Source organism: Staurois parvus, unplaced genomic scaffold (assembly GCF_062004578.1).
Source record: "Staurois parvus isolate SC_StPar_1 unplaced genomic scaffold, SC_StPar_1.0 ptg000574l, whole genome shotgun sequence".
Classification (NCBI taxonomy): domain Eukaryota; kingdom Metazoa; phylum Chordata; class Amphibia; order Anura; family Ranidae; genus Staurois; species Staurois parvus.
Window position 1 is genome coordinate 1,455,281 of NW_028318370.1, and position 13,226 is coordinate 1,468,506.

The 13,226-nt window shown below is 42.3% G+C and overlaps 1 protein-coding gene across 1 annotated transcript in view; it reads right to left on the reverse strand.

Annotated features, from left to right (window-relative positions):
- Nucleotides 1–13,226, reverse strand: part of LOC149450440 (uncharacterized) — a 134,270-nt gene that overhangs the window by 35,696 nt on the left and 85,348 nt on the right. Inside the window, exons 31-35 of the mRNA XM_089691948.1 lie at nt 12,361–12,507; nt 11,010–11,153; nt 10,399–10,545; nt 6,541–6,683; nt 4,715–4,731 (exon numbers count right to left, since the gene is read on the reverse strand). Coding sequence (XP_089548074.1) covers nt 4,715–4,731; nt 6,541–6,683; nt 10,399–10,545; nt 11,010–11,153; nt 12,361–12,507 — 598 coding nt within the window. The remainder of the gene's footprint in view (nt 1–4,714; nt 4,732–6,540; nt 6,684–10,398; nt 10,546–11,009; nt 11,154–12,360; nt 12,508–13,226) is intronic.

Consider the following 13,226-nt stretch of genomic DNA (forward strand, 5'->3'; position numbering starts at 1 on the left):
GTGGGCAAGGACACAGGGGCTCCATGAGTTGTCAGTCCGCCCCTGGCGACAACTATCACAGCACCTGCTTACATCCTGAGTGGAGAGTGAGTTGTATTTCCGTACTTGCACCTGGAAGGAACCTGAGAGGAGTAAGTGGTATTGCTGAAGGGAGCGTATACGGCATCTTCCCGTGACGAGATAGTATCCTTAAGGATCATGGGGTGATCCTAAAAAGAGTTGGCCCTTGCGGTCACGGTTTGGAGGTGAGGGGGCATTTCTGCTATTTGAGGATGTCACAAGAGTTGAGACCACCTGTTCATCACTTTTTGAAGTTAAGTGAAGATCAGATAAAAAAAAAATCTCAATGTCCAATAACTTGTGTGGTTGATGTTATTTTTTGAAATTGTGATCAGTGCCAATCTTAATTAATGAAAACCAATTTGATTGCTTTCCCTTAGTCATAAGGGATCACTTATATACATCACATCATTAGTCCCCTATTTTGGGACAGGGGGGGATTTGTATTTGTATAAAAGGGATTCACAGAGTGTTGCAACAGGCTATTCCTGTGCGTTTCACTAGTTTTGCACTTGACTGGATCCAGATTGGATCAGAGCACTGTGGGTTATTACATATTAATTCACTTATTGCATTATATTTATTAATTTATGGTTTAGTGCTTCACCATTTCATTTATTATAGGCATTTAGGTTGTGGTTTTAAATGCTTGTAAAATGCTTATAAAGTGCCTCAAAACTACACAAGGCATTTGAGAAGCATTTTTAACACTTGTAAAGCCACTCAAATGCCCATAATAAAGCTAATTAACATTAATGCCCATACTAAAGCTATAGGAGCGTCTGGCAAGTTAGGGCTTGTTCACACTTGACTCAATTTCTAAGTGTTCCCAATCATCCTCATGCTGGGTTGTTTGCATCTTTGAGCCATGGATTCAATACAGGTTCTGTTAATTGCAAGTGGATTCTGTGTTTACTGCCACTGCACAACTGTAAGCAAGGGGCTGCTACAGACAAGCTTCCACTGATTTAAATAAGTGGCTTTTTTTTTTTTTTAAATACACAGTAAGCAGGCATGGCTCACTATTGTCACCATCAGGAAATGTGCCCTGAGACATGCTATGCAGCTACCAATGAAGTGTATGCATATTAGAGGCATCAACAGAACAAAATGAATTGGTGAAAAATTCAAATCATTTGCAATACACAGCACTTGTCACTTATTTTGGATTGCACATCTACCATCAGCTTTAACCATTAAGCTACAAAACATTTTTAGATAGGATCTTCCAGTGGATAATCAACTGGCGGGTCCTTCTTACCAATTAGGTCTGCCTATATCAACTTAATAAGACAACACTGAATGCGATGCACAGGATTTTTTTTTATTGAAGTATTGTTTGATTTTTTTTTTGTATATTACATGATCTATGCACTTATTCAATTTTCCAAAAGTATTCAAGGGGAAGATTATTAACTCCAGACACTTCATGGGTTTTCAAGCTGTGCCACGCTACCGTCCTGCAAAAAGTCAAAGTAGAGATGAGTAGCTTTGATTTTACAATGTACTACTACAAATTAGTAAAGTATGTGTAGCCAAAACATTTTACTTTCATTGAGAGATGCTGTTGATTGAAAATCAAAAATCAGAACCAGTGGGTTAAGCTGCCCATTTCTGCTTTTGAATGATCTTCAGTCAACAGCCTTGTCTCAATGAACTCTGAGAAAGTAGAAAATAGTATCAAATACAGTTATTTTTATATTCCTGGTGCCTATCCATGGGACCATACCTGTCATCTGTATGCTGCCATATAATAATCAGGAAAAAGCAAAAACTGTATTAAATACTCACCATTATTTCTTTCCTGGTGCCCATTAATGGCCGCATACAGAAGAGGCATGCTATATGCAGGGACCAGTAAAATTACAAAAAAAAAAAAAAAAAATCGAATTTTCTTTAGTTTTGGATGGAATAGAGAATGGCTTAAAAAAAAAAAAAAAAAAGCAAAAAATGTCCCCAATGGAAGATTTTTTTGACAGCTGAACAAGTGGAGCACTCTTCTGCACTTATAAAGTTTTCCCACACTTCTGGTTACATTTGAGACAGGAAGGAAAGGAAAATATGTCCAAGGGGATGCAGACAGCAAAATAAACTGAAGTTGATTGTAAACCTTTAATAATCTGTAGCTAAACTCAATTTGCCATGTAGCTGGCCAACCCCTTATTTGATCAAGTCTTACTGTAATAATGCTATATCCTTTGATACCAAATTATGGAGAAATAATTTGGCAATAAATGTGAAAACTGAGCTCTTCATTGCAACCTCTATGATGAACGAACAAGTGGAACAGACTTGTCCTCAAGGCAGAACCATGGGGAACATCACTTGCAACTTTAGACCATTCCAAGGATGAGTCATTTATCACTGCCTTCTGGACAGTTTCCTATCCATGTACATACCGATGACAGTTTGGTCTGACAAGAATGGCCACCTGTATGGAATAGGTGAGAGAATTTTACAACATGATGTGGTCTTTGTTGGACATTGAATGCACCGCCCAATAAAGACAAAATCCTTGATGTAAAAGATTCCCTCAAGCATTCTCTTCCATTCAAGCACCTTATGCAATCATTTTTTGGGCTTGCCTCCTCACACATCCTCCTTGGAATAAAACCAGCATCCCAGGATAATCCAAAACGGAAGTCAGATAAGCATCAAGAGTGACCTATATCTGCATGGGGACAGAAATATTCCCTGCCAGTTCCCGTTGCCTGACCTCCAAATTGGGTGCCTTTCAACCCTTGCTAATGCGAGTAATGATTCTATGTTATTATTTTGATTTATAGAACTCAATACAAAACCCAAATACTACACAAGGATCTCCCCTGGGACTCTTAGCCTTCTCTTGTTCACTCTCTGGAGGAACCCTAGCTGAGAAACCTTGAAGCAAAGGTTTCTAGGGGTTCCTTGAGCAATTTATACCTCTCAGATAGGTTTCCACTGACGTTTTTTTAGCTTAAGGGGTCAATTCTTCCCATTGAGCAGTTGTAAGGATTATTCTTCCGACTGACCATCACACTAATGTATCATCCAGTGCACAGGGCAAAGATTGTGATTGATATGGTAAAATGACTATTCGGTTTCCTATTGTATACATATTTCTATACATCTACTTTTATACTTTATATATTTTCATACAAAACATTTAGCAATATAATGTATATTTTCTGCCTGCTGGGCTTTGTGGTACTTTAGGAAATCCTTGCTCAAGAAATGTCTGCTCACATGCACCAACCCCCTCCCATTGTGTGGATTTGAAGACAGACATATTTTTCTCTTTCTATAGATAAGACTTAGAAGATCAAGCCTATACTCTGACGAAGATTGTTTTCGTGGAAATGACCAATAAAAGACTAATATAATGCTTATGCAGCGCTCACATGACTCATATATAAGCTCATTTTGCATATATAAGCTCACTTTCGCATTATAATAAACTAGAAGTGTTCATAGACTGAACTTGTGTCAATGTGAGTCTTCCAGTGTGTGCACATTCCAGAACTAGCTAGAATGATTACTTTGGACAGGAGCAGATAATCACTGTACATTTTAGTCTTCATCTAGTTCAAGATGACGAATTGTGTCCTCTCCCTTCCTTCATGATGTGCAAGCTTAGGGGATCCTGTGCCCAGCAGTCACTTGAAAAAGCACTGCTGCCGTCAATACTCCTGTCAGCCTTGTAACAGATGGAAGGCACCCCCCCATCTCTACAGTAAACCATTGCACCCAAGGCAGCTGACCCTCCTGCCCACCCCCTGTCCCAACTCTGCCTGCATGCATGGAATGCATGTACTGTATGTAAAAAACCTTGAGACTTTACAACCATTTTAAGTACAGTATGAAGCAAAAAAGTTTTCTAGTTTTGGATAAAAGTGTGGAAAGATTAGAACCCGTTTGCGGCTATATCCATGTCAGTTAAAGAGACGTCTAGTGGTTTTACTAGACAAAGTGAGAAGAAAAATCATAAAAAAAAAAAAAAAGGAAAAAAAAAAAAAAGCTCTTTACTAGAACAGGGAATAGCTAGCCATATTAGATTTGTTTTTTTTAAATTTTATTCTACATTGTAGCAATCTCCTCAAAATAACAGCCATTAATGTCTAAACTGCTGGCAACAAAATTGAGTACACCCCTAAGTGAAAATCTCCAAATTGGGCCCAAAGTGTCAATATTGTGTGCCCACCATTATTTTCCAGCACTGCCTTAACCCTCTTGGGCATGGAGTTCACTAGAGCTTCAAAAAGGTTGCCACTGGAGTCCTCTTCCACTCCTCCATGACAACATCAGAGCTCGTAGATGTAGAGACCTTGCACTCTTCCACCTTCCGTTCGAGGATGCCCCACAGATGCTCAATAGTGTTTAGGTCTGGAGACATGCTAAAGAAGCTGAGGGTAAAGGCGATTGACTGGCCAAGCAAGGCAGTGGTAGTCTTGGAGGCATGTTTAGGGTAGTTATGTTGGAATACTACCCTGTGGCCCAGTCTCTGAAGGGAGGGGATCATGCTCTGCTTCAGTATGTCACAGTACATGTTGGCATTCATGGTTCCCTCAATGAACTGTAGCTCCCCAGTGCTGGCAGCACTCATGCAGCCCCAGACCATGACATTCCCACCACCATGCTTGACTGTAGGCAAGGCACACTTGTCTGTACTCCTTACCTGGATGCCGCCACATGCTTGAGACAAAGATAAACTTATTCGGTTCAGTTGGTGTCAAACCACAGGACATTGTTCCAGTAATCCATGTCCTTAGCCCGCAAACAGTTTGCTGAAGACAAGCAGACTTTGTGTATAATCTTTAGAAGAGGCTTCCTTCTGGACCGACAGCCATGCAGACCAATTTGATGCAGTGTGTGGTGTATGGTCTGAGCACCGACAGGCTGATCCCCCACCCCATTCAACCTCTACAGCAACGCTGACAGCACTCATACGTCTATTTCCCAAAGACAACCTCTGGATATGACGCTGAGCATGAGCACTCAACTTCTTTAGTTGACCATAGGGAGACCTGTTCTGAGTGGAACCTGTCCTGTTAAACCGCTGTACAGTCTTGGCCACCGTGCTGCAGCTCAGTTTCAGAGCAACAATTCTTTTTTTCAGATCCTCAGTTCTTTGCCATGGGGTGCCATGTTGAACTTCCAGTGACCAGTATGAGTGATACCAAAGTTCACACCTGCTCCCCATTCACACCTGAGACCTTGTAACACTAACGAATCACATGATCTTGGGGAGGGAAAATGGCTAACTGGGCCCAATTTGGACACTCACTTAGGGGTGTACTCACTTTTGTTGCCAGCAGTTTAGACATTAATGGCTGTGTGTTGAGTTATTTTGAGGGAACTAACATTTACACAGTTCTACAAGCTGTACACTCACTACTTTACATTGTAGCAAAGTGTCATTTCTTCAGTGTTGTCACAAAGAAAAAATATTTACAAAAATGTGAGGGGTGTACTCACTTCTGGGAGATACTGAGTATCTGCTACATTTTAGGTTTAAATTTTTTATTAGTAGTGTGCAAGGCATGTGCACCTTTTTTTATTTTATAGTTCCATACTGGCCTACCCCAGCCCCTAGGGGTCTGCACAGCACTGCCTTATTGGACTGAATACTAAGGTTTATGAAGATCCGTCCACATATGCCATATCTGGCCCTTTGAGCGCATGAGGTTTCTTTTTTGCGAAAATAGAAGTCTATGGCTCAGTGCAGCTATCCTGCAGGAAAGCCACAGGTGCACTGTGCTGCACCCATGGATCAGTGGAAAAGCAGCCTAACCACCCTTTTTTGCCAATATGCCCATTGCAAAAGTGGTGTATGTGATGTTTTATACACTGACCCTTTCCTCTTCCAGCTTCTGCGGGCACCACTGTCCAAGCTGCAAGAAAGGTCCCAGGAGAAGAGCACTTTGTCATCACTCCACCAGGAGGAGTTGGCGCTACAGGGGAAGCATCGGTTTATGCGGTTCCTGCTCCATCTGTAGCCACCTGTTTCTATTGCGGTCGGTGCCAGCTCCATGCATTCTGATGCTCTGGGATGGTAGGTAAGCAACCCATTGATTGCGATCTGGGCTGCCAACCCACGATCCCAGAGCATGGACATGGCTCCCCTGGTTTGAGGTCTCTGGTCACATCAGAGGGCTCCACAGGCCATGGGTTGAACACTCCTGCCCTACACTAACTGATAACAGAGGGACCACTCAAGCTTGAAGTAGAAAAGAGCAGCTGAAATGGCCAGATGAATAGGGTAATATACAGGGGTGGAGGGCATTGCAAGGATATAGGTCATCTAATCCCACAGTTAAACTTAGAACCAGAGTTGTAGGGGTTCAATTACTTTGCACACTCAGAAAACAGCTGACAGATGCAAAGTTTAGCTTGCCATTTCCACCCATTACTGCTATGTGAATGCATAAAATATTTCATTTGTAAAAATGTAATCATTACAAGTTAAACAAGTATTAATATCTCAAAGGGTGCAGGGGTCACCTTATTCTGTGGGGAGAAGCACCATGGGACATTAGGATTGCTGGAGTCAAAGCAGCAGCCTTTGGAATGGCATTCGGTCGCACTGATCCCCGAGTAGCCGCAGTCTTGCCTTTGGTTGGAAGACACTGAGCACTGAGCGTTATCTGGTAGATAGATGACACCAATCACATAATAGATCAGACAGTTCACTTGTACTGCATATATATCCATAAACTGCGCACTTGACAGACAAAATACATGGATGATCAAATACAAATGTTATTTGGCTTTATTCTCAACATTTATACACAATTTATATGCATTTCTAAAGCCGATTACCAGCTGTATAATGTAGCACCCTCCTATCTAGGTTGTTAAAGGCGCCAAAAATGAATTAAATTTACCTATCCTAATCATTGGAAGAGAGGTTAATTTCTTTGGGCTGTTCTAGATCTCAGAGGCTGCAGGTTTGATTGCTACCTCATGCCTTCTTGAGGCTTCTGGAACATAGGGGGCTGGGAGAGTCAAATGAGCAGCTTTAATTATTCTGCTGCAGCCAATCCCTGGGGAGGGGTGCCCAGTAGGTGGCTGGAGGGCAACAAATAGCCCTATTCTTGTGCTGCTAGACAAGTTCCTTGCCTCAGGGCCTGTTGCCCCCTTTGAGACAGCTTGCTGAATTTGCAGTCACAGCTGTGGCAGAGCTGGGGGGGGGGGGGGGGGGGACACAGCTATTTCTAATCAAATTTGCACCCCCACATCACAGGCTAGATCCAGCCCTGCTTAGTTGGCTTCATTGTAAAAAAAAAAAAAAAACCACAACAGTATAATGCCAGGCTAGGGCAGTAAGAGTATGCGATTAGAGTGGTATTGTGGCAGGTTAGGGTTGGCTGGGGGGAGGGCACAACCAAAATCTGGGGGCATAGTCCATCCCAGCAGCCTGCTAGATTCAGCCACATAACTAAGCAATTTCACCTAAGGATCTGGTCTGAAGAGCTTACTAAAAAAAAGAGTGCCTGGTGGAAGTTGGAAAGCATGTAGGTGCCCTGTGGCATGGTGAGTATTAACCTCCCCCTCACTTAGGGGAGTCTGGTGGAAACTAGGAACTCAGCAGTTGTCCTGGGACAGATATGTCTGGAAGAAACTGAGTAAAGGAGTTACAAAAACAGCCTCTGGACATTTCCCCCAGCCCCAGTTCGTACATTCCATCAAGAGCAGTAATGTCATACAAATCTGCCAAGGTATGAACAGGTACAGAGATAGTGCAAATCTTGGAAGCCCATCATCCAGTTTCACCAACCATGAAAGGCATTTAACTTGCAAAAAAAGGTTCAGGCACCGACAGGCCTGATAACCATAGGAAAACTCCTAGGTACACAGTAAGGCCCATACCAAATTCATAGCAAAGTATTTTCCTTCAGTATTCCTCAATTCATAATTAACCGCCTCAGATTCAGGTTGGCCTACTGTAGTGGTGTTGTAGTCAAGCCATCCAATATATTTTGGACCTTGTGGAATTTTTGGGGACATACATGCGATTATGTCCCTTTATAGAAAAAGGAACGATTGCATTCACTAGGGATTTCCAAAACCTCAGGGTAGGGGCAGTAGCTGACTTCCACTTCATAATGGACTTTCTAGCATAAAAGAGTAAGAGGCCCAGTAGTGTCCCAATAGACTTTCACTAGCCCAAGGATACACATATCCACTTGGAGGTGAGATGCGGATAGAGGTCAGGCAGGTAATAAGCTGAAGGACTGACATCCAAGATTTGTATATGAAGGCTCGTCCATAGCATATAAAAGTAGACAGCTGGTTCTGCTAGACAGCACCAACAACGGAGAGGGCAGTTTGGGTAGATTCTATGAGGGGTCAAAAAAAATCCTAAGTAGAATTTTGAACTGAATTTGTCTTTTTCTGGAAGAGATTCCCATATGTCCTCCCCATCCTGCTCCAGCAACTCTATCACGCCTTGGAGAGGTTAAGGTCCTTCTGGTTGGCAAAGTAGGCTGTAAATCCTTGTGTACTACTTTTGACGGTTAGGGTGTCAGCAGTAGCTCTTTTTGAGATTGCTTACAGGGTTTCAGTTATGACCATTCCTTTTAACCTTAGGTATAAGGCTGTCTAAAGAAGCCTCCAGGCTGGAGCAGCAAGAAAAGGAAACTGGCAAGAGGGATCTCCATTACCCTGCAGTCTGGAGAAGACAGCCTGCCTAGCCTGGGTAGACACAGCAAAAGGTCTGGAAGCAGTCTCATCCAAAGCAGGGCCCACGAGGCAGAGCTGCCAGATGCAATATCCAGCAAGCTCTAGGACAGTGTCACAGCTTCTTAAATCTCTCTTTGGGACACTCTAAGGCAGCTAGGTGGGCTGGTAGTAGCCCAACGTACAAAGTTAGGAGCACTGAGGAAGCCGGAATCTGGGGTGAAATGTGTATAGGTGGAAGATGCTGAGCCCTAGAAGTTTTGAACTGAGGACCATCTGGGAAAGCGGGGTGGTGAGCTATGTAATTAAATTATACCTTATATGCTGGCTTGTTTTACATTTTAGAGTAAACTGGAGGATTGTATACTGTGGTGGTGCCAGGAGAGGAGCTGGAAGACCAGAGGGTGTTCACAAGTCTGTACTCATGTTAAGTTCATAAAGCGAGACAAGAGGAAGCAAGAAATCTCTCCATATAGAAGCAGACCATCAGTAGATGGGATCCAACTAAGCAATGCATTGCATCATAGTACTGTAGTCAGGCATACTACCAGCACATACTTTTGAAGGTCCCCTTTGATTTTTTTTATGGTGGTGGTGAAGTACTGTGGATGTTCTGGAGGAGTTTTCGCAACTGATTGGTCTAGAGGAGTTTCCACATATGCAGTCCATCATCAGCATATAGAGCCATCAAGACCAGACGGCCAACTTTCTGCAACATCTAATGCGATATTCGACCTACCATTCAAGGTGATCAATTATCTGTGGTGAGTGGGGCTCTGGAGGGTGGGGGGGCGCTATGCACAGAGAAATGCTATGGATAAGACGACTAACCATTGTATCACTTAGTATTCACATTTGATACCGATGGGGATTTTTTTGGACCTTTCATATGTTTGCACAGTTATTGGACACCATAGAAACCCACTGTACACAGTTTGATCACATTGTATATTTGCCATTTTTTGCACTATTGTCATTTGAACATGTTTAATATACATATTGGTTTGTGTTTTATTTGTCAGTCCATAGAGCATTGAAGTATGTGCACATTTGTATGGACCCTTTGTTTTAGTAGAGGCAGCGCAGCAACTTTTACGTTTGAAGCTTTATCATAAGCTACCTGCAAGTAAAAATATACAAAGTGACCTTACTACCACTTTGAAGTAACAACTGCTGAACCTTAAAGCATGAAACATAGTCAGCATGCTGAGCCTCCAACCCAAAAAATTACACCCCGCTACTTAATTGGCAAGACTGTTCTTGGCTCTTGCCTGCACAGCCACGTCATACTGTACATTCATAGCAACAGTGGCAGAGGGACTGTATTGCACAAATACACTGTCATCGCACTTTTAGTTCATGGATACTTCCTGCAGCTTATTAGCTGGGGAATGAGGAAGAACCTGCAAGAGCCAGCACATTGTACCTATGATTCACTGATTTTTGGTTCAATGCTTTGCAGGTTCAAAATAAAATTAACATACATTTTTGCAATATTGGTGCATATTTTTTGCAAACATAGAATTCTCCTTTAAACTGTCAGCAGTGCAAAAAAAGTAGAAGCATTGCTAGTCTAGCCACAGCAGACATGGATGGTGGATAGTCTGCCCTGTTAACTTTTTACATCGTGTTAAGATGATTTTGCCAAGATTATGTAAATCAAGCAGCAGTGCACTGTACCTTGAGCTAGAGAGTAGAAGCACCAGTTCACCCCAGGGATGCTGGAATCAAAGCAACAGTTCTTGCTGGCACATTGTGATGCGCTAATCCCAGGATACCCACAGTTCCTCCTCCGATAGGGAGAGCCACCACACTCCTGGGTGTTATCTAAAGGCAAAAACATACATAACAGCTGGGCTGCCAAACATTTTAACACTTTAAAGATTTGTTATAAAGTCTAAGGGGTGCATGGTGGTACATGGCATATTGAAGAACAGGGCCTGTAAGCACAGATTGTGGTGAAAAGGAAAAGTATGGAAGGTCATCACGAAGAGTTAACTCAGCAATGGATTTAGTTAAAGGAATTTAGTTAGTATGGGTAACCCTGAATTGGTGGAAATGTTCTAGCAGCCCAGGATACCCACAGTTCCCTCTGATTGGGCAAGCCATAACACGCCTGGACTTTAGCTGAAGGCAAACGGAGTAAATAAAGATGGTAATAGCCAGGCAGCCAATAGCTTTAGAACTGAGATCTACTATAAGGGTATAGGTGTTCATGGTTCTAGCCATATACAGTATATTATGATTTATCATATTAAATAAATTATAGGACGTTTAATATTGCATCTTACTTTGGGCTTTTGGAGAGAAGCACCATTTAACCCCAGGAACAGATGAGTTGAAACAGCATCCCATAGAATAGCACTCCCTGTCTGTAATTCCTGGATATCCACAGTCTGTTCTGTTAGCTGGACTCGCACAGCACTGAGCCTCATCTGTAGAGAAAAAGTGGAAATAAGAAGAGATTAGACTTTTGGGAAGGGAGGAAATGGGACAGTAGGGTAGAAGTGTAGAGATGGGTATGGGTTATCAAACTGTCAGATCTTCTGTGTTGCCAAAGTCAACAGCCAGCAACAATCAGGAATGGTGTTGTAGAAAGTCCTGACAGGCAGAGCAACAGCAAATAAATGCATTACCAAATCAATAGGTAAATGCATAGTTGGACAACATTAGCTGTTAACGGCAACAGCACTGTGATTAGCTAGTCATGTTGAGGCAGACATACATGGTGGGCAAACCTTCTCTGCTTACCATTTCTTCTTAAAATGTTAGTGGCTTGGTAAGACACCCTTGGCTTGTACACCAAGCAGTTTAGAGTAACAGGACCAATTGTGGTTTCGAGTCACACTAACATTTTTTGTTCTCGCTTGAGTGACACACAAGGCTCACTGTGATTCGCTTGCATGGGGCCCACAAGGATTCCTGAGGTTGCCAAGTAGAAATCTCCAAGACCTTGCCTCTGACACCATGGGAGAAACCAAGCCTGGCCAGAACCCAACATCTCCATATTTAGCCTGTTCTAGCTGTGAAGTACAATCCCAACTAGGCCATGCCCAAGAGTAGATCCCCATTGGTAGAGAACACCATACCAGACTCCTTAGGAAGGAAGTTAACAACCATAATGTAACAAACCATACAGGATTATGGTAGCACCCTGCCTGAACAAAAAGTGCAACAGTTCTTAAATTACAGGGTTGAAGGGAAAGATGAGACCCACACCCTAGCAGCAGGTAGAATATGGTAATTGAATTCCTCCTTGGGAGGAATGCAATCTGTTACCTCGCCAGTCCATATGAGCTCCCCCTTCCAGGAGAAGTATGTTGAGTTGGCTCCTGATTACACTATTCTTCCCAGATGGCCCTAGATAAGATCTGATACTCTTCCTCACCAGGCTGAAGGTTGCACACACTAAAGCATTCCTCATGCTTCCCACCAATCCTTTTTAAATAACCACCAAAAGGAACACTAATAACCAGAGCAAGGTTGCCAAGCAAACTAGAACAGGGTACCACCTTAAAGGACTAACCCAGTCACTGCCTAAAATTACACGTTCCACCACTCATTGTGGTGTCTACAATAACTGCAACAGGGATCCCTCTATACACACATCACATCCTGCATTCCTTTATATCAGCACTGTACCTTGTGCCTGAGAGTAGAAGCACCAATTCACGCCGGGGATACTGGAATCATAACAGCAGTCTCTTCTGGCACATTGGGAAGCACTGATTCCTGGGTAGCCACAGTTCCTTCTCAGGTAAGGAGACCCGCCACACTCTTGTTTTGCCTCTGTGAAAGTAAAAAAATGACAGACACAGACACACACACATATATGGATATATTGCAGTGTTTTAAATATAGGTTATTTGACTTGGCTTTTAGTGTGCGACAAAAAGCTTAGGGCTGGTTTCCCAGCTGTTTGTTGCATGAAAAACACATTGCTGAAATTAAGGAAACCGCACAAATGTGTCCAGATCAAGAGATGAAAAAAATAACAGATACAAAATATAAAACAAAGTCCATAAAGTGCATCTGCTAAAATAATGTATTGGGTTAGGACATATGTATGAATAGGACCACCAATTAATGGTGTTTATGAATTTATTATTGCACAATTTTAGCACAACAGTTCACTGTTGCATGAAAACATTGTTTACAGCTTTTTGTTGGAATTCACTTTAAATGGCACTCCAATGCACCATGCAATCAAAGCCCAGTGTAAATGTGCTGCAAGGAATCACAATTCAAAGAACCATCTGTGCTTTGTGGTACATTAAGAAAAAAAAGGTACATGTCTTGTGTGCTGTGGTGTGTTGGCAGGCAATGCACCATAAAACACCGGTGAGCTGAGAATGAGGTCTACATATTTTCACTGAATGCACCAATCTACAGACATTAGATCATGTGAGCAGTTCAGAAGCGACACTATATAGTGATCGGGGGTTTAAAAAGTAAGCTCTTAGTAGTCAAATAGTAAGACATGTTAAAAATTTGTCCAAATGGAGTTT